Genomic DNA, 26,096 nt, shown 5'->3' with positions numbered 1-26,096 from the left:
TAATGAGCAGCTGTGGATGTGTGAGCTTGTGCCTGCATATGAGCGTGTGCGTTTGGAGCAGTATTGCCTCAAGGCATCCAGCAAGTCCATGGAGGGGAGCATATTTGTGCACACGTACACATGCTGTGGACTGCTACTGACAGCACAAAGTCAGTGTGGCTCCCCTGCATTGCAAATATTCAAGAAATCAGTGTCTGTGTTTTAGTTTGCATCTTTATTGCCATGCTGCTCCATGATGTGCACTCTTTCCTGAAGCCTCGGAGAGGGAAGGGCTTGAAGTCTGTGATATTTCCTTCTGCACCCGGGGAGCAGTACTGCCATGCGGAGGCCAGCACTAATTGAAGCCTTTCACACCACAGCAGCAGGAGCTAGCACCAGGCAGGCTCCCCAGGCAGCAGCGTCAACTTGCAGATAGTGTCAGATCACAGGCTCAGCATCGCGGAGTCGTCGCTTCTCCAGCCCCAAGCGAAGGCTGAGTGCCTTTCTCCCTCCCACCACATCCCTCAGCTCTGTGCCTGGGACGCTGGCTTAAAATCTTGCTGCTTTCTACTGGGAGTGATAAAGAGCACTTGGCTGTGCCTTGCTGTTTGTGGTGGTGGGTTTACACTGAATGGCAGATTTGCAAACCTCTTGCAGTATCTTTGGATCATTCCCTCTTCTTTTGGAAAAGGCAGTCACACCTCATTCTTTTTATTTATTTATATATTTTTTTAGGGTCAGAAGAGGGAGAAGAGTGTAAATGCAGTGCTATATACACAGCTGCCTCCAGCTGCAAAAGCAAGGCAGAGTGCCTGGGTGGCTGGGCAGGGCAGCCACTGGTGTGCTGCTGCCCACTCAGTGAACCTCAGTAAAATTACCTGGGAGGGTACTGAAAAAAAGCAAGTGAGAAGCTCTGATCTGGGCCAGCATTGCAAGCTTTGAGAAAAATACCAGGCTTTTCTATGTTTTTTGTTTATTTGTTTGTTAGTTTGTTAGTTTTGTCAGAATACATTCTAGTGGAGCAAAAAGAATTAGACCAGGGTGAATATTTGGTCAGGAAAGCTGTATCATTGTTCTTTAGTCAATTCTTGCACATAAGAAAACCCTTTCAGGGGTTTCACATTGAACAATCTGGAGAGCCAGCCTATGTTTAAAAGAAGGTGTATGTCAGAAGGAAAATATTAGAGTGCATCAATGTACTTCTCTTATAAATTAAGATTCTTCTGAAGTCTCCTTGCAATTTAACATCTACAGGCTCCTTTATAAAAGGTACACATCTACTTTACATGTATATAGCCTAGCACTTACAAACTCAGGTTCATTACAACTGTAAAAAATGTGTGTCAATGTATTACTGAGTTTAAAAAAAATAATGCAACCAGCATTATTTCTGTTTTAATTGATGATGCCTCTTCCCTGTTGTTGCAAAGAGAGTCGCCTAATTACTGAGGAAGGAACAACATGCCATGGTCAACATTTCATCAGTGTACCAGCCCAGAAAACTAAGTCCAGCTCATCAGTTTCTTTGAAAAAAAAAATAAAAAATTACAGGAATCCAAGAAATTCTACAGAAAGCAGAATTATTCAAAGCCAAGACACTTGAGGAAAGGCCAGAAGTTACTTGTGCATAGGCTTGAATATGTTACAAAACACTGATTTCTCCAGTTTAATTATTGACTTTATAATAAAGGCACTGCTCAGAAATTTTGACTAATTGCATTCATTTTCAATTCCCATTTCTTTTAATTAGTTATGACTCAGACTTGATTTGTTATCTTACACTTCATTATTAAAGATAGTTAGCTATTGGAAATTGCCGGTGCACTTGGTATAACCTCCCCGCGCCCCTCGTCCCGCATGCAAATACAAGAGAAGGTGCTGTCAGTGAAAGGTCAGAGATGGTGTCCATCAAGCCAGCCTTTGTTATCAGCTGCCAGGCGGCGTGGGGAAGGGCAGCACCAGAGAAAGGATGGCCTCACTGACTCCTCTAGAAGCACCAAATGCAGACTTTGAAACATTTTGAACCCATACATGAGCTGGCTCGGTCCGGTCTCAAGCGAGCTTTCATCACTGCAGTTGATCCCTGTTCCTTTTGGAGGAGGGATAAGCTACCATAATGTATGCTCATCTGGCAGGGAACTGACTGCATTCCCTCAGCCGATTTGCCTTGACTTTCAACAGCCCCTGTGAAGACAAATCCTCAATTGCAGCAGTATTTCTCTCCTCTTAACCTACAAAATAATTGCCTCAGCTGAGATACATCTCTATTAGCTTTTTAAAAATGCTGACTTTTTAATAGCAGCTTTTTTTTTTTTTTTTTCTTCCTGAATTACATCAGACTTTCTATTTATACACTGTCTTCTGCGTTGCAGTGGATTAAGAGAAGATAGGTCTGTGATCTTTGGCCACACAAGATACTGTCTTGATTCTTATTAGAAGTTTAGATTTTCATCATTTTTGCTATGTTCTGCTTCTTAAGGAGAAATTTAAATAGGAAAGAACGCCTTTTGTGGTGGAAGTTATAAAATGTGGCCAAGCAGTCCAAAATGTGACTATTTAAATCCGGGTGTTTGATCATTTCTTTTACATAACATTGCTGATATGCAGAGCTGTGGTACTTCATTCTACAAGGAGAGGTTGCCCCAGTCTTTGGGAAACTTTAACCACACAGCCATCAACACCATTTGGACAGCATCTGCTGCACACTCTAAAGGACCATAAACCATACAACCACTATGCCCATGCAGCAACAGTAAATGCAGCAGAAATGCATCAGCTCTGATCGCTGAATGTTGAACGAGGCAGAGCGCCTTGTGAGGTAGATCTCATTGGGATTCCCGATGGACTGTACAATTGCATCTTCAGCTTTATACTTCAGAGTACTGAATTTTGTCACAAGTGATGAAATAATGCTATTCAAAAGCAACAGTATGTAGTACTACCTGCCAGTATCATTTACATAGATTAGGAAAATCAACTATCAATTAAAAGCATAACTCTTCCATTTTTGATTTTTTTTTTTTAATCCTCACTTCAGGTTTAAAACAAAATACTTAGGATGAGCTTCAGGGAAATCATCTGTAAAGAATTTTTACAGCTGTCCTCCTTTTTAATTAGCCAGAGTGGATAGATAATTCAAGTTTCCCTGGAAAAAAAAACACTCAAAAACTCATATTTGTAAAGGATAAAGACATTAACTTCTTGTTCCAAAGAAGTTTAAATTGCACTTGGTTTGCAAACTTGCAACTCACTGTGTAATACAAAAGGGTGGCTCAGGATATCCGTGGATGATGACTGTCTGTTGTAGTTTCATATTGTGCAGATAACTGAATGAGCTGAATGTTTATCTGAGTATTGATTCTGAGTTTATGAATGCTAAAGACAGTTCTCCATGTCAGTGGTTTAAAACCTTGGATTAAAATGGCTTGTCTTGTTGCTTGAATAAAATGTAATTCTGGTAATCTGCAATTACTGAATAAGCATTAGCAAAAATGGGAGAAAGCACTGAGGTCACAGAGAGAGTGATACCCAGTCACTGTATGTATTTATTAGTGTCACCTATGAAAATTTATGAAGCAAAGTAGTGCTGAAAGAGTTTGCTGTCTTTCTAAGCAATGTTCATTTGAGGAATTGCCTAAGATAAATGGGTTTGGCTAATTGAATCATACACTTTCAGAGTGTGCTACATATAAAACTAGACTAGGAAATAAATATAATTAAAGTAAACATGCCCTTCTAATTAGTAATTGTTTCTGCTGTTTTAAGCAAATTTCAGTGGCACAAAGTAGCTGTTCCAGTGTAAACCTAATAATGGAGGCTGTAATAACAGGTGTAAATTAACACAATGGAAAACATTTACAGTGTAACATTCTAAATTAAAAATGACATTAACAAGTCTGATTTTTTAAAAGCTGTATAATTAACATTTATTCAACCCCTGACAAATTAGTGCTATACAAATTCTAAATGATTTTATTTATAGCTTATAATATTTTTCATGCTTTATTTTTATTAAACGGTAAATGGAGCGAATATGGTTAATTTATCCAAGAATAAGTCATGTAAGGGCAGTGATAAAGGAAAGACAAAGAAAAACAGAAAGCAAAGATATTTACCCAAAGGCATTCTTTTTATAAGTGATGTGCAGGAGTTGTTTGAATACTTAACAATATCATCAGAGTCAGTATTCTTGGTGATGTATTCTCAGAAATAAAACATTGTGAATGGTTTGAGTTTGGAGGAATGCAAGTGCAAACAGAATGATATCTATTGTGCAATAAAATACTTTGATTCCCCCAAGTGCATCCTCAAAAAAAAGCATAATGTACTGCTAAGTGCTTAGCATTGATGTTTGTCTCTACAAATAAATATTACCAACAATATTTTCTTTTTATGATGGCAGCTAATAGAATGCCATGAACAGGTACAGCAAAAATTTCCAAACTAGAGAAAAAAAAAATTGCTTGCCTTAATTTGTGACTAAAGATGCCATGATTTCCACATTACAGAAGATGTCTCATCAGATTCCCAAATACATGTCAAAATGGTATATCTGCACCTTAAGCACATTTTTTTCCTCCTTCTTGTTGATTTTATTGTAAGCCTGAAAGCCTGCAAGTGTAAAAGAAAAAAAAAAAAAAAAAAAAAAAAAGGCATATCTGCTGGGCATAAGGATATTGTATCTGCTGGGCATAAGGATATTGTATTGCAAAGGAAATCTGCATTGTCTAATTTGCATTGTCTAAGAAGGTTGCAGTGAGGAGGGTGTCAGTCTCTTTTCAGGGGACGAGTGACAAGATGCAAGGAAATGGTCTGAAGTTGTACAAGGGGAGGTTTAGATTGGATATGAGGAAGAATTTCTTCAGAGAGAGGGTGGCCAAGCATTGGAATGGGCTGCCCAGGGAAGTGGTGAAGTCTCCCTTCCTGGAGGTATATAAGTGGTGTGTGGACTTAGCATTAAGGGACATGGTTTAGTAGTAGGACTCAGTAGGTCAGGTTGATGGTTGAACTTGAAGGTCTTTTCAAACCTAAATGATTCCATGATTCTATGATAAATTGCAACACATGGTAGGAGAACTCAAATACTGTGACCTCATATTTCCAAAAGTGAATTTGTTAGGCTGCAGTTGCCTTACAGCTGCAAGTCCTGAGAGAAGGTGAAACAGTAGCTGTTTTCATGTACAGTGAACCTGTACTCCAGGGCTCAGCTATTGAGGTGTTTGGCTCCTTGCCAACTGTGGTTTTCAGTCACATCCTGGATGTCCCCGAAGTCCACACTGATGACTGTTTTTCCGAGTCGTTTCTGAATGGCCTGTACTTCATGTTTGGCTTTATGTATGCAGTTGGACATAATTTGGATCTTATTCCAATCTTATCAGGAATAAATTAAAATAGTACACTTGACATGAAAGGGTTATGCCATTTATATCACCTGAAGACATTAAAAATTTGAGTTTGGGGACTGAGGGACCAGTTGTGACATTTGGTCATAAAATCCTCTTTTCTTTGCCTGTCATTTGCCTTCTCTGTTGTTGTAAAAGAGAATTCAGGCTTTTTGGGCACCACAGAGTTTGAGAGATCAAAAGTAAATTTCTAATAGAAAATATAAGCTGGTCTGGGTAGCAACCTTCTGGAATTTTTAGCATCAGAGATTAAGTTCCTGATCACGAATACAAGATATTTTAGAAGCTCTATTTGTTTTTCTCACATCTCCTTTTGCATGCCCTGCATGTCCCTGTAGCAGCTAAACATGCTTCATTTGGAGATGATGGAGAATATATTCCTGCTCTCACATGGTTACAGATCAGTTTCTGAATTCTATGACTAAATACAGAAAATTTCTCTGTCCTTTAGTGTATATATTAAAATTGTGACCACAAAACATTATTCCAGATGCCTGTCTGTGTAGATCCCTTATTCCATCCTCAGCTTTGAGGCAGGACAAGCATACCTGGGTCACCCTGACTGATAACAGTACAACTTTTTTAGCATATATTATTCCCTCAAGAAGATTGTGGAGCAGCTGCATAGGTGCTAGGGACTTCCATAGGCCCCCAGCCCAGAATTAATCTGTGTTTGATATATGTTCATCATGGAGACAGCTCTCTACTGCTGGGAAGTAGTCACCTTATTTTGGTACGTGCTAACAGGACGATACTCATGGAGGAGAGGTTTCCCACATGACAATGTAAAACACTGTTGCTCACCTGGACAGAGGACAGGGGGCTGTGTTGTTCACTGGGTGTTTTCCTATTGTTGTTTATTTTGTGGATTAAACCTGACTGAGAAGGTGAAACCTTAACAGTGACAGGCTGGATGGTGGGGACTGGGGTAGGAGGAAGACCAAACAACCAGTTCTTACATAAAGAAGCTGTGAAGGAAGCTGTGGAGTAGATAGCCAGCCTCTTCCAGCACTTCTTTTTTTTTTTTAGTTAGGTAGCATTTCTAAAATCATACCTAAATCTCCACTTCTGCAAATTAAGAGTGACCTAGCAAACAGAGAACACAATTCATCACTGTCTGCTCTGCACCAAGTTTTTATAGGTGGGAAGATCATTAACGTGTGTCTCCCAGTCTTTTCTTTTCTGAACTAGACAAACCCAATTAGTCCTTTTCCATACCTCACTCCATAATGAACCTGTCTGTTCTCTTCTGGGCTACACCATGTTTTCCTACAGCAGAGGCCCCAAGGACAGACACCCTATTCTAGAAAAACCCATTCCCCCTCCATGACCGACCTTTTGGATGCAGCACAGTTAAGGCTCAACTTTGTCCACCCTGCAAAGCAAGATGTAGGTAAAATAGGAGAGACTGTTTCATTTGTCGAGAACCAGGGCCCAGCCGCAAGCCAGTTTGTGGAGAAGGTTGTTATCAAAACAGCATAGGCAATAGGAAGAAGGTGAAAGGAAGACCCGGAGGATATGAGATGTTTTGTGTGCTTGGATTGCTAAAATGTGACCCTAAAGGACCATGAATCATTCAGCTGGTTCTTCTGCTGCAGGATACTTTCTGGGTCATATCAGGTTCCGGGAACCTACAGCCTTGTACTTCTTCGTTAAGACTGGTGCTATTTTTACATGCCCGTGGTGTTTCACAGGTAAATTCTGTGTAGCATTGAAGATGCGCAGTAGAGAAATTGCTCCTCCTTGTAAGCTTTCATGACAAGGGACATTAAATAGGCTACACAATATGACAGTTCCCCCACTGGAAACGGGAGGCTATTAACTCTATGATGTTTTTTTTTGTCTTAAGCTTCAGACAATCAGCTAATCTTTTAGGGTTACACATTTTCTTTAGCATTTGAGCAAGTAAATTCATTAAGGGATATGAAGTTCTGGAATTTCTGTTTTGTTTAATTTGGCCCCAGGGAGATATGCAGAGCAGCATATTTTTTCTGTTCTGTGTATATAAAATGAGATATGTCATAATATGTTAAACCTAGGCTTTTAAGTTGTTAGAGAACACATTAATTTGAAATGAATAAGTTTAAATAATAATATTTTCAACTTGATACTAAAGTCTACCCAGCTCAACTACTCCTTTTAATTTAGTGCATTATCCATTTCAGAATTTATTTCCTGAGTTTCTAATGAAATTTGCTTTCTCTTTATCGTGGTGTGTTCTTAGTATCAAATTAGGTAGGTTAGGTATTCACACATCAGGAGCAGCAAAATATTCTGCAGGGTCGTCTAAAAATTCAGAAACCTTTGACAAACCTTTGTTGCTGAGTTGCTGAGATATTATTTTGGTTCACAGCAAAATGAGCATGGGTATTATGACAACTATTTCATGGTTTTCCAAGAAACAGTCTCAATTTCAAAACTGAAGAAATTTTCTGAACTTGTTTTCTTTTAATTGTATTTAAACATATATATGGATATATTTATATCTTTATGTAAGTCTTTTGCTTTCCATCATCTAGAAGGAAGTAATTCTCTTCCATTTTCTTTGTTACTGAGAAATTATGCCAACATTGTTATTTGGAAAGTTTTAAGGAAGGCTAAAAGTAGTAACAACTTTCTGTTTAACAGTGCATGCTAGCAACAAGATACTCTCTCACTAATAACAGCTTCTTTTTATTTTTTTTTGCACTGGGATATTCCAGTTACCATGTGTGAATTGTACTGCACTTTGCTTAGAGTCAAATAAAATGTTTTCTGCTCTCTCCCACCCTCACCCAGGTCATGTTGTCCCCACAGTGGGCCCATCCAGCAGGGTGGAAGAAGACAGCAAACAGCTCTGCCAGGCTTCTGTTTAGTGTTATTTCAGGTTTCTTCCATCAGGCAAAGCTTGTTGAGTAACGCAGCTCTTCACCTGTGTTACAGCCCCCTCCAGGAACACCATCTCTCTGACCTGGAGAGATGTGTTCACTTTTGGTTGAAAAAAATGTGGTATTAGAACTTCCAGAGTCATCCCACGTATTTAAAATATTAAACACCTTCAGTGAGGTTCAGATGTAATTTCTTTACAAGAATTTGGTACTGTGGGGGGCTTATTGTCATCACTTCTAAGACTGCAGAGCCTGAGAGCATGTGAGCAGCCAAATCTAACCTGTGTCATTAGCATCCTTATAAGCATTTGGTTTTAGCATGGCGTACATGAGTTTCCATGAAGTGCATGGATCACTATATGGCCAGGATAGAGCTTATCTTGTCATCAAAATCCTATCCATTCTTAACCAAATGAAGATCAGAGGACTGTGGGAATTTAGGCTGATAATCTGGCAATATAATGATGCAGGATGGGTTCCTCCCATACTGCTTTTCTGTCTCCTGCAGATCTCCTACCTTAAGCATCACCATTTTGCTGGCTTTTCTGAACTGGAAAATCAGGAGAATTCCTTCACCCTTGTTTTCACTTTGTTCTTTTGTTCACCAGTGAGAAAATGTGCATTTTGACTCCTTTTGGTTGTATTACCCTATTGAAACAGGAAAATGTTTTTATGCATAACCTGTCAGAGGAGGATTTTAGTCCTCCTAAGTTATTCCCATGAAAACAACTTCAGCGTGCTTTTGGGGAGGACACACAAATTTGATGTGCTTGAATGCTAGAGTGAGAAAAAGTCAAATGGAAGCCTAATGCTTTAAAACATTTCAGAAATTTGCAGAAAAAAACAATCCATGGATTTCTAAGCTGCCTAACATAATAAAAGGTGATCTTTGCCACAAAAGATTCAAATGGAAGTGCTGTAGACATTTACAAAGCATGTAAATTCATGCCTTTAGAATAATATATACAACAGATTCTTCTTCATGCTCTTATAATAATATATAGAACTTAGATACCTCTTCCTGCTTTCAAAATGAAACATTGAGTAACGTCACTGTTATACTATACAGGTAAATGATATCTTTATAATTTACCTTGACACAAATATGCATTTATGAACTCAGACTTAAAATAAAATATACAATAAAAATACAGTATTTCTGTCATCATCTTTTCTTATTGTCATTAAAACTGGAATTTTCTGAGAAAAAACAGTCAGGGTGAGACATCTGTTGGAGAATGAGGACACGATGTTTCATCCTGCTTCATCAGGTCACTGGCTTTCCCATGTTGGACTGGAACCAGGCCGATGCCCTTCAACACACAGCATCTGCCTCTTTGGCACAGTCTCTTCACGGGCATCTCTGAAACAGCCTCTGCATCTACCCCCACCATTAATGCTTCTGGGTAATCTTTTATTGTTTTTGTGTCCATTGCCTTCCAGTTCAGAAATATCTAAAGACATTCTAACCTGCTTGAAACTGGGGCACTCACACAGGCACGCTATTTCTGTGAGTTAAAATACAACAGCATATTTTGTGTATAAGCTTTGTACCTTTATCATGTTTATCATATAAGCATACCTTCATCATATTTTCCTGATGTTACATTTGGCCTGGATTTGTAGCATGGTCATGTCACCACCACTCTTCTTAAAAATGAAATAGAATGTCAAGAAAGGCACAAACATTAATGATAAGATTGTTTAAAATTTTTTTTGGATGCAAAGAGAGAGAAAATACACTCATCCCTTTGCATGTCACTTAAGAAAAGGAGTGCTTGGGTGCTTCTCTCTGTGACTCTGAAGATGGGCAGCATGAATCATGATGTAGTTGCCTTCGCAGGCAGAAAGAATTAGAGCTAGCATGGGTAAGGAGCATACATGATTTACACCAGCCACAGAATATGAAAGTTTTAACATTTTCATCATTTTAAAAAAGAATTTTAGTAAGAATTAGTAAGAATTTAGTAAGAATTTTTATCCATGTATAGATATAAATTGCTCTTTTATGCATGGGTATGCTGGCTTTGTCTAACTTTGCTTCTTAATTTGTTGGCTACATGTCAAAATATGATAGAGCTGCACAGGGTGATCAGGGTGTAATGAATAAGAAGCGTAAAGCCTTGTGATTTCTGTGCGCTGTGCAGCATCATGCAGGTTCCAAAGACAAGTGGTGATATTTGTAATTGGTCAAGCAATAAGCCTCAGTCTAGTTTACATTGTCCACATTCAGAAGGAAGAACTGGGAAGCAATTTTCATTTTGCTGCAGCTTAAATATAAAAAATGTATTTTATAGAAGCTAGCTAGTTGCATGGTACAATGAAATCTGGCTGGTACTCGTTTCTTATGAAAGGAGGGTGGAACACCCTCTATAAAGCATTTTTTCATTGTTTTTGGACTGAAGTTGTACACAACTATCATATTTTCATGAACCCAGACTTCTTACAGTGGTCTGCTTGATTCCATTAAAGCAAGCTGTTTGCATACATGTTAGGTAGATCGCTAGATTTAGGGTAAGGTTTTGATTCGGGTTTAGGTTTAGGCTGAGATTTAGGTTTAGGTGTATATGTCATTCCATTTTCTATTGTTCTACTTCAACAAAGCTGAATGAAGACAGAACCTTGTAATTCCCCTTAACAGGATTTTATGCTTTCAGACTCATACAAACAAAATTCTATTGTTAAAAACAATCGTGGTTTCTTTGTATAGTGAGCTATATATTAGGTGCTCATATAAGCAAAACCAGAGGTTTTAGTGGATTCATTTTTGGACATTTGCTGCTGGATTAGTATTAATTTTATTTTTTTTTTTTGTTTGTTTGTTTATCTGTGCAGCTGGCACAGGGTTTAACAACTTTGGTTGTTGCTTTACCTGCATGTGAAGTCATAAACATCATACAAGTTTATTTTTAACCTGTAGACATGTTAACACACATCTATTAAACATTTAGCTCAGCCTTATCTGGATATTGTGATGATTCTTCTGTAATACTATTTAGTATATAACATGCTACAGTAAGGTCTCCACCTAACCATTAAAAAATAAAATAAAATAAAATAAATTAATTAAAGCAAGGCATCTCAAAACATTAATTCTATTTCTACAGAAAAAAAACAAACTCAGTGACTGTCCAGTGAAGTTCCCAATAAGTGATTTTCTGGGAATACATAAAATCTGATGACTTATACACTGACTTGTTCATTATTTGTTTCACACTGGGGCTGTTGTGTGGTTTCCATAACACAGTAAATCATGATTTAACAAATAAAAAAGCTTGTCACCCAAGATCCATTTTGAGCCAAGTGAAACATAATATAATATAAAATTTACATCGTTTTCTTGATTAACCCTGATGAACCTTCAGTCATTATCCATTATAGTAAGAGTAAATTGGAAATGTTGCTTAGTTAATAAAACATGTATAGACATTTTCATGAGTCATAGATTTGATGGTTGCTAACAGCTGACATATTCATAGTGAAATACTGTACTTTGTCTTTCCATGAAAGTACAATACTATATGGATCTGAAATGCTGTGTCCTGCATGGATCTGAAATGCTGTGTCCTGCACTTCACACAGGAGGCAGCCAGTGCTGTAGTTTGGAGCCTCTTGGACATCAGATAATTTTGAATGCTGATCTGAAATAAAGAACACACAATGTAAACACAGACAAGATTTTGCAACCTTTACATTTAGGTACTGAGTCTCTGCGTGACCTTCAGTCATGTTTCATTGGGGCTCTTAACAATGCCAGAAGGTCTGGAGCTTAAAATATTAAAACTACTGAAGAAGTCTTTATCATCTGTGGAACCCTGTAAAGTTTTGCTCTTTTTGCTACTGTGCCAGGAAGGTTTTCTAATAAACAATCTTGTTACCTCTGTAGTGGCAAGATACTCTTAGATCTGGCCTTAATGTTTCATTACAGTCTTTGCTTTTGCTACTTCATCAAGTTGCACCAGAGTAAATTGTTGATAACAGTTTTCTACTGGTTACAAAGCCCTGAATTATGATTATTATTAATATATATATAAATCTGTGCTATGTGAAGTATACCTCAGTGTACCTCTCAGTCCTGCAATTAGCTGTGGATAGATGCATCACTGTTCAGAGCCCCATTGAAAGAATATCCTGTCTGAGCTGCCAGAGAAAAATGAGAGCAAGGAGGTTTATTTTTTTAAAAAATACATATATATTTTTAAAAATACCAAGAAGTCATTTTGACAGCTTTTTCAGGAAGCTTGTTTGTTTGTTTATTTAAATTATTGAAACTACTACTGAAAATTTTCAATGTCTGAAGCCCAGTTTTCTGCAAATATGCCAATAACAAACACTGTGAATAAAGTATTAAACATTTACGGCAAAATATCAGACAGGTTTTAAAAGGCCAGATTTTTTCATTACATTTAAAATGTTTAGAACATCCTTAGAAATTATGCATCAACAGGAGTAAATTCAGCTTATTGCAAGATTCAGTCTATATACTCTTCAGCACGTGCACCAAGACTATATGAATAATTTGCCTATGTATGCACATCCCCTATGGAGATGAACTGGATAGCTGATTAAAATATATATAATTTTGGACTAAATATGATTGAAAGGAGCTTGAAAAAGAAGTTTCAAGGAAAACCAAAACCAACAACAACAAAAAAGAAACCACACACACAGGCTTGGCAGAAGATAACTGGAACAGTTTCCCATGCGTAAGGACTTGAGGGAAAGTCATGAAGCTGAGACAAGGAAGGTTCAGGTTGGATATCAGGGAAAGGTTCTTCATGAAGAGGAACAGGCCTCCCAGAGCAGTGGCCATGGCACTGAGCCTGCTGGAGTTCAAGTTGCATTTGGACAATGCTCTCAGACATACGGTCCAATTTTGAGTGTTCCTGTGTAGATCCAGGAGGTGGACTTGATGATTCTTGTGGTTCCCTTCCAACTCGGGATATTTTATGATTCTATGATTCTAAGGATGCCATAGGAAATCATTGCCAACAGGAATCATTGTGGAGAAAAAATAGACAAGTGGGGCATTGTGTCTGAAATCTTTGACATCATTCTCAAGGATGTAATACAAAACTGGATCAGATGAACAGCAAAGTTAGGTAAAGCCTTGTTTAACAGCCCAGGGCTAACTTAGCAATGTTAAGTTAGGCAGAAAAAGAAGGATTCCTTATCAATGCCCTCAGCTCTTGTATTTTTTAACGATAATGTAAAAGTAACATTAACAAAATCAAATGAAAGAGCTTTACTGTGCTTTGCCTGTTTTGTGATCTTTGGTCTTGCTATTTTTTTTTCTCTCCAGATGGAAAATATGGATGGGGGAGCAAGAGGAATAGTGTCCTCTATCTCATCTGCAGTATCTATTTCTTGACAACTAAACTCTCCATTTACTTTCAGAGTTTTCAAATGTAATTTTGGATTGTGGAAAAAAAAAAAAAAAAAAAAAAAAAAAAAAAAAAAAAAAGCAGCTAATTCCAGGTGCAAGCTTATTAATAGTGGTGAATTTGTAACATATTAATATACTTTCAAACAATACATTGTTAGAACAGTGTACTGAATTTTCCCATAAAAGTTTAGGTCTTAATGTGTGAAATTAAAGGTAATAGTAATGTTCTGCTTCTCACTTGACACACTGTTGTTATTAGATCTCCATGCATTATAGGTAGCTTTGCTAGCAGTTTTAGGGTTATAAAAAAGAACAAAAGAATTTAATAGAAAAAAAAAAAAAAGAAAGAAAGAAGGAAATAGTAAGGCATTGAGTGTAGGATTATCTGTTACTACTGAAAGATGAATTTTTTGATATCGATGTATATTGTGGTTACGGTTTGGTAAATTTTTATAACGTAATGAAGTGTTTTTTCCTCAAACTGTACAAAAAATATAAAATCAGAATTATGTCTCAATTCCTCTCATTGGGCAAAACTTTGCTGAGGAAAGAAAATGTGCGTGTTTTATCTGTAGCAGAGCAGGAATAGCTGTTCTTGCACCAGCAGATGTTGAACTAAATTGGATTCTTTTTTAATGTTCCTCTGTTGTGATGTTTACTGCTGTGATTCAACAACCTAGATTCCAGTCTCAATTGCCATCGTAGGTTTTTCTCAATATTTCAACACGTATTTAAAATTCAGTCAGGTTACATGCAAAGCCCTCATATTTTGAGAGTGCCTCCAAGATAACAACTAAACCCACAATTAGCCTTTTCTTGGCTCTTTCCAGTTGCCCAGCATGGCTCCTCAAAAGACCTGCCTTGGACACTCAGATGCTGATTTTGCAGATGTGGGATATATATATATATATATTTGAATATATATTTGTTTGGTGGATATGATATACTTAACCCTCCAAATGCAGCCTCTGGTTTCCATCTCAGCATTTCCAGGCACATAATTAAAGCAATCTTGCACCTTACAGCCCGCACCTGCCATTGAGCATGTGGCCATCCCAGCACAGCTCCATACGAGCATATTCATGTTTGCGCAGCAGTGTTTCATGGTTAATACAAATCATAAACAGGCTGTAAAAGATGAAGCGTCAATGAATCCTAGCTTTAAAATTGCTGGAAGCTAGAAGTTTTAAAACTGATACTGCAAAGTGAAAAATGAAATTTAACCAGGCATTTTGGTGAAGGAAAAATAATTTATTGGATGTAAGATGAAAAGCTGTGAGAGTAAACATCAATCTCATCTTAGACACATGTCATTGATTGATGTTTGCTCTGTGCTGCTGCCTGGAGGTAAACTCTTTGAAATAGCAAAGTAGGTACTTTATCTGTCTGTGGGTAGGAGTACAGTTTGCTAAGTTACCGTTTTTTTGAGACCCTGCTACATCTTTATGTTCAATCAAAGAGAAAACAGTAAATCAGAGTAATTGCTTTACCCCACGGCATTTCTGTTTGTAAATGGGAAAAAATACTGTAAAAATCCTCAAATTAACTTCTGCTGTTTAAGCGAGATAAAAAGTCTAAAAATAAAATAAAATCAGTTGCGACCTAGGAAGGTATTTTATTGATTATGTCACTTGGTCATCAAAGGCTGCCCCTTTGTTATAATCGAACCAATACTTCAAGTGTCATTAGGGAAAACATTTACGGCTCAAAATGTAAGGCTGCCATCTCTAAGGGCTCACCATATTCCATTAGCAATTAGTTCCCAAACAGGCATCATTTATACTTAGCTGAAAATGGAATTGGTACTGAGAAACTGGCCAGCAAAAAAACATGGATGTGAACAGTGGAAGAGAAAACAGACAGTAAGTGATGGCACTCCGATGTTGTCAGGCAACTCAGCAAGAAAAATAACCTGAATTGTTGTAATTAAATTGTCAGAATTTGACTGTTTTCTAAAAATGTTTGGGGTTATTGCCCTTACAAGGTCCCAGGTTGGCTAGTCCTTTCGTGTTTTAAAGTATTACAGAGATATGAGAATGATAGCTCTATTAAACTCAGACCCTAATTTCCATTCTGAATTAAGTCTTATAATCACTGTCCTGCATAAGGGCTGAGATGTTTTTATTTTATTTTATTTTATTTTATTTTATTTTATTTTATTTTATTTTATTTTATTTTATTTACTTTTTATTTACTTTTTATTTTGGTGTATGAGTTTTTCCCTGGAGTTACTCTTTTTAGTTACTTTGGCATAAATGTGGTAATTCAGGGGAGAAACAGGCTATTAAATATTTAAGAAAATATCCTCACTTTAGCATGAAATTTAGTATGTTGAATCATGTGCCAGATTACAATTTGCAGGGAAATGTTGAGAATAATCAGAAAGCCATTTAAAATTCTTTTTTTGAAATATTAGCTGCTTTTTTTCATTGTTTTGAAACAGTTCCAACTTTGCACATAATTCAAAAATGACTGTGCTAAAATTTCATTTAAAAGATATATGTGTCCTCACAGAAAACTTGTTCATGGGTCTAGCTTTATCCTTGAAATTGCCATATTTTTTAGTCACTTGCAGTGTGAATTTTGGGTTTGGATTTCTTTTGTTGTTGCTGTTTTTGTTTGTTTGTTTGTTTGTTTGTTTGTTTTGTTGATCAGTTTTGTGTTTTGTTTTCATTTGGAAGATGATCAGCTTTGCACACACCCTGGGGATAGTTAAACCCTGCACCTGGGGGACTGGAAGTGATATTATTTCCACAGTGATGGGAGCGGCTGATGCCATCTGACGGTGTTTCACACGGAGCCTCTTCATCTGGTAATGAGAAAGGAAGGGTCAGTTTGGGCCCAAGTGAGGATGTCTGGGCGTGAGCTGACAACATCTGGGAAAACAGCTCAGCCTTTGCAAGAAGCATTTAGGTCTTCTCACAGGAAGCCCACAGGAATTGGGATTTTGCTAATTTAAGAGATCTTTCCATGTCACTGTGAGTCATCAGCTCTGCTTTTGTTTTTAATAAGTCTAGACTTCAGAAAGTTTTGTATGAAGTACAACGTGTAGCTGCTGGGGCAAAGGAGATCAAACTCCTGGGTCACAAACATCAACTGCAAATAAATAAGCTGCTTCTGCTATATCTATATTACAATATTTATGTGCATAGGGGGTTAGAAAGAGGCTGTGGGGGGTGTTACAAAAAATAATCTGACAGGAGGCAAGGGGAGCACCAGTGATCTTGCCCCCCGTTTTCCTACCCAGGTCCTTTACTGTCTCAAAGCTGCCAGGTATTAGAGGATGGTGATCTGGTGGCCAAATGACTGTATCTCTCCTGAATCTCCCTTTGGTGATGTGGTGATTTTGTGGTTTCTGGAAAAGTTGAGCAGTATCATTAATGCCCACAACACAGCTATGAAAGTGGGTGATACTTCAGTAAAGGTGCAGTGCTTCAGTTTGTTTAAAGTGACATCTTCTTTGGAGTGCAAAACTTGGGGGTATTCCCTATGGCTGAAGGACAGGAGAACATGTTAGTATATTGTCTCTATCCAGGTAATCATGGAGGTTAGACCTTTTATTCCACTTGTTCCAAATAATGATGTCTGAGGGAGGGCAAATTGAGGCAGAAATAGTGTGCTTTGGAGAGAAAAAAAAAAAAAAAAAAAGAAGAAAAGAGAGAAAGAGAATCCTCAACACTTAAAACTTTAGGCTTTTTATATGATTGCTTTCAGCCTAGCCTGAGACTACATAACTCCGTGGACTTTGTAAGAGATTAAATCCAGTCCCAGGTATTTCAGGTAAGGTTATTGCTCTGCTCCTAGGCTGTCCCCTGAGCTGTCTGTGTCTATTTCTAATTAAGGACTAAAGGATATGGTTCCTTCTGATGTCAACTGTAGCGTGAAGAAAACTGTGGGTACTTCTGGCAGTGCTGTGGTGAGGCTGTTGCTGCCACCACCCTCCCAGCACAGGTCAGCTCTTCGGTTCAGGCAGCTCTTGTGGGGAGCAATGACCAAAGAGGAGGTGCCCAGAAAGGGAGCCTTCCTAAAGCCATCACAACAGCTTGGCATTTATTAAATGTGCCTCCTCTGAGAAGTGTGGCAGCCCATTGGCATTCTGATCTGTACAACACCGGAGAGTGAAATTATTGAGGGTATTCCGGGAGAAGCGGAGAAGGTAGAGCTGCTGTGACTGGGATGATGTGTGTGGGAGGTGCTTTGAGTCTGAGAAACTGGTATTTGGATGTAATTAACTGGTCAATGTTTCCTTTTCAGCATGTCTCTTGGCAGATCTTAGGGCTAAGATGAATCAAAGTGTGTTTTTTAAAGCAGTGTGCTAAATTCAGAATAGTGCAATTTTTGTAATATAACATTTAGTCATATATATCTTTTGCATGTATTTGACCCATCACTCATGCTTCATGTCCTTTAAACATGAATTTGAAACAGGCACTGCATTTAAAAAAAAAAAAAACAATATACATGTATCATTTAAAATCTATTTAAATTAACCCCTTTTGAGTTTTACCTCTATAAAACAAATATAAATGACACTGACTTTTGAGAGATGACTGGTTGTAAGTTCTTTGGTTACCCTGACTTGCAAAACTACTTCAACATTTTGGCTCACAGTACCAAAACTCTTAACCTATAAAATGATGTGTGAGTGTGCATATAACATATATATATATATATATATATATACATACATGTACATATGTACACCACATGCATATGCACAGATGCTCCAATGGGGGAAAAAAATCTGGAGATATTTTGTGAACTACACAGCTTAGCTATGGAAATGATAAACATAGTGTAAATGGTTAAAAGGTACATGTGCATTTGGGATTGTTTTAAATTACAAATTAAAGGAAAAAAAAAAAAAAAAAAGAAGGAAGAAAACTATTAAAAAGAATCATTTTCCATTAACTGAAGTGTTTGCAATAAAGACAATTGTAGCAGTTGGCAGCGTTCTCCTTGAACCAAAATAAATAAATACATTTGGTGACATACGTTCAAGGAAATGTGATTCTGCAACATTCATGCAAATAAGGAGCAGCCTTGCAAATGCTGGAGATTTCACCATCTGTATTACCCAAGGAATACAACTCTCGTAGTTCTTCCCGACTTACTGCTTATAGATGGCATATTAGGCATTGTCACACTGTTGCTCCGTTTGCATAATCGTTCTGAATTATTGCAGGTTGTGATTTGTGGGGCCAACAGTGAGTGTCTCATTCAGGAAGGGGTTCAGAAATCTGAGGACTTGTATGTCTTCATCAAATAGTTCTTCATCAAATGAAGGGATATTAGAGACTTGTGTGTCTTCATCATATAAAGGGATAAAAAGTCCCTCCACTTCAGGAGTATCACACCACAGCATTTTTAAATTTGTGTGAGGCGTAGTGAAGATCGGTACACTTGTTTACTTCCTAGAAACTAGGTAGGGATCAGTATTATAATTAATCTCAGAGGAGCTGCCCATCTTTATTTGACTGCAGGCTACAATCCAAATGCAAAGCATCTGAAAAAGTCAACAGGGGATGGGGAAAGGCAGCTGAGGATGAAGTTATAACTGGATCCCTGCAAATTCGGAGGAAAAAAAAAAAAAAAAAAAAAAAAAGTAGAAACAAAAACCAACACCTAATAGCAGTTATCCCTGGTGGCATAAAGCTTACTTCAAACACAGAGATGTTTGTTAGAAAGTCTCTTATCCCGGCTTAAACAATGGGAGTACAGGGAGATGGCATGCTGTCGTGCCTGAGGACTATTGGTCATGCAGGAGTAAATGACAGCTGCTCAGCCTCCTAGCCTCAGTGGTGTGCACAGTACGTGGTCTCTTATCTGGACCCCTTTGGGATGCCTTTGCTAGTCCCTTCCTCCTGGAGGATGGTGTTTTCCTGCCCCAAACTCCACTCCTATGAATGTCTCCTCATTACACTGTTTTTTAAAGAGGGAGTATTAGTATGAATAACATGCTTACAAAAAATATAGTATAAAAACAACAGCAACAAAATTACATCCGTATGCGGAAGAAAAAAAAAATTGGTTGTTAGCTGTCTTCAACTTGCTGTACTAAAATCTTATGTTCACAACAAAATTCTGCTCAGTCTTGGGCATCTGCCCTTAGCTGGCTATCAGGAGGGTCACCTGAGAGCCCACCAGGAGCTGGTCTTATCCCACCTCCTAAGTCCTCGTGTGAAACCTAGTTGTTAGGGCAGAAGGAGTCCATGAGGAGTAAACAGCATTTATAAGTAAACATAAGGTTTTGTGTTCGTTTGTTGACTGCTAAGGCATTGTTTCTAAATCCTACTAGTGTCTAACATATCCTATGTATTTTCAGCTCTCTCAAGTCTTGAATTAGAATCAGATAGCTGTTGGCCTTTTTGCAGCCTTGCCTGAGGCACACTAGGTAACATCACGTGGGTAGCCAATGCAACATATGTTTTGCAAACTGGGAAGTGGTTAGCAAGGCAACATTTTTTTTTTTTATTAACACATGGTGCACTTACATGACATTAATATATATTTCTTCTTTACAGATTTACAGTGCCAGAAGAAAGGCATTAGCTGAGCTAGGCAAAATAGGCAATCGGCGCGCTCGTTACATTTTACTGAAATAGCATGTAAACCACACTGCATGCCTTGGTTTCCTGTGTGATGGGAATAACAGCATGAAATGTCTAAACCTGTGTTGTTCTGAGGAAATTTAGGGAAAGGTTTCTCTGGTTTATGATGTCATGCATTATACCATAATTCTGGGGGGGGGTGGAGAAGGGAGGTTTTTTTTTTGTGTGTGTCTGTATTGGAGCCAGACTAATTCATTTCTAAAAATTAATACTGTTGTTGAATGCAGTGATTTTATTTCCTCTCCAGCTACACTCTACCAGCCATACATACCCTATCATGCCAGTATTCATTTATTCGTGCTCTGAAGTTGTGATAGTGTCAAATCCATCAGAAAGAGGAATTGTTTCAGCAGTAGTTTCACGACTTGGCTGATTAACAGAGATCAGAAGAAGCAGCCTAACTGTGGAAACCACTACAGCATGTAGTTTTAACAGCTCTTTAGGGAGCTAGTTAATGAAAGAATCACTACAGAAACACATCCATGTAAAAAAAGGAGCATTCTCATACAACACTCAGAGGATATGTCATAAGTGGAAATATGTTCATAATTTCTATTTACTCATAGCTGTAATTACCATCTGCCTTAAGAGTACTTTCAGTCTTTGTCAAAGTTGCTTAGATATTTCCTTTGTCACATTTCAAGCAGAGAAGTTCTGCACAGACTAGATCCTGCCCTGTGATTTCTTTTTTATTCTTCTGTAAGAATTTAATTATCTATTCTCTGTGTGAAGAAAGCATCAGCATTCCCAGAGACCTGAGCCTCCCCAGCCTGCTTGGACTGGCATTCATCTGATTCATGTTCTTGCTTATTTTTGCCATCTGTCTGCAAAACAGAGCTCTTCACTTTTAAACTCACAGTGGTTTATATGTTGCCCGCTCATTTTTAACTCTAAAAAAAATCTATTCCACTTTTTGCTGCAGTGTCTATGAGCCGGATAGAAACGTGCTGCGCAGGAAAGAATGGGAAAGGAGAAATCAGGAGGCCCAGCAGGAGGATGGCACATTTAACACAAGTTACTCCCTCTTCAGTGAACCGTACAAGGTAGATGCTTCCTGTCTGGGTGGCTCTTTATTTATTTATTTATTTTTATTTGACAGTATAAAATCACAGCCTACAGTAAGGCATTGTCCAGGTCTCAGCAACCTCCCACAAGTACCAGCCTCACAAAATTTGCATAGAACATTTATGGTTCATTGAGAATTGGATTTTTCTTATATTAGCTTCTTACAGTGTTCAGCAGCACATGAGAATGAAATAAACGAGAAATATCCTAACAATATTTGAGGTGGCATTAAAACTAGGAGGTGAAGGTGATGGTGCCCTGTTTCTGCAACACTTAGGAGAAAGTAATTGCGTTAGAATTGTGTGTGAAGGACAAGCCATACAGTAAACATTATGCTCTGGCCAAGGTTAATGTGATGAAATATCTTGTTTTGATTTTTTTCCCTATAAGCATTACTAACAACATTTGTCTGCTAGGCATGTTTTGCCCTCAGCAAAGGCCGAAGTAACTCAACTCCTTGTTTTATCTCTCGTGGAAACACTTAATGCGATGAGGCACAACCATCTCTCCCCACCTCGTGTTAGGAGGGCCAAGCAGGATCCTCTGCACTTAACTGCTATGTCCAGAAGTTTCCAATCAAGTCCTTCTGAAGGGTAGACCAGAGAGCAGCATCCCATGGAGGCTGCTTCTCTCCCCTAGATAACCCATGACTTTGATGCACACAGGCAAAGCTATGTGCTTTGGGTGCTTTAGTGCCTCTTTTCCCATATTTGGGATCTGGCATTTGGCTCCTGCACCTGACTTCAGTGCTTTCGTGTTTCTACCTGTGTGTCAGGGTCAGCTTTTAACTTTCTATTCCTTCCAGATTGTTGCTGTTTCTAGTCCCTAATAAAAAAGAAAGATCTACCACTTTCAAACCATGTCCCTTGATAGAAGACAGTACTGTCTGCCTTGAAGCTGACTTCCAGCTGCCCAAATTTCAGATTCATTACAAAGACATTTAGAAATCATTGGAAATGTCTTGAACTCCTCCTTACGGCTCCACTTGAAAAAGTCTACCGTGAGACCAATCAAGGACTAATACATGGAAAAATGCCTGAAAAACTAAAGTTAGCTGTCTCTTGGCATTTAGGGAGGGCTCCGCTGCAACAGGGACTAATAATTTTCCATTTGGTAGGTCCAAAATAGACCCCTCAGAAAAAAAAGGGCATGTCTTTTTGCTGGGTCCCTGATACTGTTTGTTTGTTTGTTTATTTATTTATTTATTTTTAGTATGATATTTTGCACACCTTGATTATTACCTGTGTCCCAATTACTGACTGCCACAGACTTCATGTATCATGGGCACATCAGTAGTTTCTGAATTATTTATGATGTTTGAAAACATTTGTGTGCAACCACAGTATAATTCCATCCACTGTAATGGGAATGGACAAAAATTCATTGCATGCTCTAAAAGTAGTGGGTACCCCACAAGAAGGTCAGAATAAAGGCTTCATCCATACTTCTCACTTTTAAACACTATGGCTCTATTTTGGACTCGCCTGTAGAAAAGGTGCTGCAGAGATACATCCCACAGCTGACTTATTCAAGGAAATGCTGAGAAAGGCAAAGCCTAGGACAGCTGTATAAGTTGACCACTGTTCTTCTGGCATGACAGTCACAGCTGCTTGGGAAGGCCAGTCATTCTGACAGTGTCAGACACCAAAACTTCAGCAGTGGGATACTCTGCATGTCATATCCATACTGACAATGGACCTATTGGGCTGTCTGACATCATCTGAGTATTTCTGAGCTCTCAGTGTGGGGATGCAGAGCTATGCCTTCATCATTTTTATCTTATTGTAGAGAGAGACAGAAGAAGAAGTAACATTTCTGTAAAAGCAAAGCTGAAACCGACTCTTACCTTATTTAAAGACTGTGTACAAGTTTTAGATGTTTCCACAGGGGAATGAAGCTACAGCAGACATTCACTGCAAGCTCTGATCAAATTCAGTATTCCTCTGCACAGCTTGAGAAACATGAGCTAAAGCCAGAGGATTTGCCATTCAGAAGGCCATATCTGAAAATCAAAGACAGACTGGAAATCTCTTAAATCTTGTGTCCTCTCTCACCTTGACTTGTCTCACTACTCCTGAAACATCAGATTTTCCGAAAAATCTTGACTCTTTGGGTTGCCCCTTATCCTCTTTATTTCAAAGTATCCATAGCAACCTTCTATGAAGGATTACAGGAAATCCAGTGTCTTTTTACTAGAAATGTCTTTTAAAGGAGGTAAAAAAGTAGGAATTTCATTCTGGATATTTTCTGGATAGAATACTTTGCCTCATTAACCATATCAGTGTGTTTTTTTTTTATGAAGAAAAAAAAATCTGATGTCCTTCCATGCAACCATCAGGTTTATTTTTAGAACTGTTGGATCCTGCAAGTCTTCAAATGTATGGATACATCTTACTTAGCAGAACATAGAGCAATGTAAGTTAGAAATGTTTGCACAGAATGCTTTTCCCACTTACTCATTTTGTGATTGTTTTCCCTATGTGAATGATTAAATAAAGCCAGCAGTATTTCAGAGCAAATAATAGGACAAACTTTAACATCTAAAGCTCATAACAAGTTACCTCAGATCCCATCTGTTTCCTGGGAGAATGTAAGTCAGCTCTTCCAGATGAGCTCAGCTCAGCACAGAATCTCACTTCAGGACGTCCCCAGTTTATCCAGAAGGAATAAACAACACCAACCAGTTGACAGCCCATGCAATGATAGAAACGTTCAGTCTGTTTGCTCCTATTGTGGTTATCTGGCATCTATCAATAAGATGCATCTCTGTATGACATACATATCTTACCCATATAGAAGAAAATATACTAAATTCTCTGGGCTGGTGATAATCTACAGATAATCTGCAATTAGGCTTTTATTTTTTCCCATTCAGAAAACAGCAGTCAGAAAGAATGGACCTTCTCTTAGGGAAGCTGGGCTTCCTGCGGCAAAACTTAGACATAAATTCTCTTACATCCACAGATCGAGAGGCAGCTGGATAGAGAGCTGTCTGACAAGTTGTATCAGGGGCCCTATTCCATTCTGTGGTCCTTGTTGACATACTCCTGGAATTTGAGGAAACCTGAAGCACAGGCTGGCTGAGACAGGCTGGGCACAGACCCAAGGGCAGATCTCCATCCCTTGAGGAAAGATGCAAATGCACCTCTCTGCAAGGTATCTACACAAGTTAGAGGATCCACAGGAAATGCAGAAGAGATCCACTCAGTAAAGAAAACTTCTCTGTGCTTTCAAGAAAATAATTCTGCTGGTCCAGGAGATGCCTAAGTGTAGAAACCATTTCATTGACCCCAGGAGACACATATATATAAGTCCAACCATCTTCAAGATCAATCAACCTAACTCCATATAGCCATGAATCTTTCCTCCAAGCAGCCCAGGATCTCCGTGCTGGTCGTTTTTTAAAGCTGATCGTTTTTTTTTTTTTTTTTCCTCAATATCAGCCAAGCACTCCCACATAGATGCCTTCTGTGCCTCTTAATCTGCCCATGTTTTCTACCCCAGTTAAGGTTGTGAACTAGACAACTCATTGCATCTGCAGCACTTTCTTTTTAGAAGTACATGATGCTTCCTGCTTTTGAAGCCTCTTTAGTAATAACCTTTTATCTGGGACTCCAATGTGGTTCCAAAGAAAGAGAAGAAACGTCCCCTTCTTAAGCCACGTGCTGTCTGTGAATTAATGGTTCATATTTCTTTGTGTAGCAGGTTACTGTCCTTGTGACAACAGCTGCATATGCAGAGAGAACATCAGGCTATAGAAGCTGATCCATCTTACAGCAAGTTTGCAAAGCAATGTTTCAGATGCAACATTACTGAGCTTTTCCCTTCCCACTTCCCTTCAACATATATTATTGAGGTGTATTCAGCTCTGTTAGACAACATTGTTACTTGCATATCAGAAAGCTAGCCATATATTTTCAGTAGTTGCAAGGTACTCTCCCTGAAACTTGAGGGAACAAGTTGCAAGCAAAACAAGACTGTTTCTACTGTTGACATTTACAAGGCATTTTTGCTTGGACCTAGTTTCTTTTTAGAAAACCCTTTAAAGAAGATTTTGAACAAAAGCAGTTTCAGTCCTTTTCCCTTACAGTTTTTCTGAATTATTCAATTTTATTGGAAGTCTTAAAAAAATAATAAAACACTTTCACATTTCCAGAGTGACTGGTATTGCCACTATGTCCTTCATGTTTTTATATAACTTTAAGTGGGTCTTCTCTCCCTTTACCCTCTTCTTTCTCCAAGAAACTGATTCCCTCTTAAACCAAGATCCATCTCAAGAACCTCTTCGCCTTCTGAAGCCAATGGTTGTTTCCCCATCCATATTCCATGTCTGAAAGAGAGAAAGGAGAACACCACCAGCTCATTAATGTCTTCCTCTGGAAATGTAAAGCAAAGAACATCACACAGCTGATTCTTGGCAGGGTTCAGAAAAATTTTCACTGCAGAAAAGCTAATGATACACACTTTTGCTTGCAGAGGCTTTTTAAAGAAATATTTTTCAACCCTTCTCAGTATTTTTCTTTCACTTGTTATATCTCTTTGTGGAGTTTCTGCCTATTTAGTCAGGAAACAAATGGGTGATTTCAAAAACAACAATTTATCTTAAAGCAGAGAAATGTTGGCTATGTCCCTTCTACAACCACTGAGTATTGTGAAGAATCTGGGGGATTCTGTTTTTTGTTTTTTTTTTTTTTGTTTTTTTTTTTTCTTCAAAGAGGCAAGTGCCTTGGAGTAAGCATCTCAGCAGAGTACTTTCAAAGAAGGGATGTAATGATCTATAGTTTTC

At 38.2% G+C, this 26,096-nt stretch overlaps 1 protein-coding gene across 1 annotated transcript in view; it reads left to right on the top strand.

Moving 5' to 3' along the window:
• The window catches only part of AFF3 (AF4/FMR2 family member 3), a 336,670-nt gene that overhangs the window by 27,235 nt on the left and 283,339 nt on the right, over nucleotides 1-26,096 (top strand). The window contains exon 2 of the mRNA XM_032200334.1: nucleotides 21,168-21,288. Coding sequence (XP_032056225.1) covers nucleotides 21,168-21,288 — 121 coding nt within the window. The remainder of the gene's footprint in view (nucleotides 1-21,167; nucleotides 21,289-26,096) is intronic.

The sequence above is a fragment of the Aythya fuligula genome, chromosome 1 (genome assembly GCF_009819795.1).
Source record: "Aythya fuligula isolate bAytFul2 chromosome 1, bAytFul2.pri, whole genome shotgun sequence".
In the NCBI taxonomy this organism is placed as follows: Eukaryota; Metazoa; Chordata; class Aves; order Anseriformes; family Anatidae; genus Aythya; species Aythya fuligula.
This window is presented reverse-complemented; position numbering and strand designations above follow the sequence as displayed.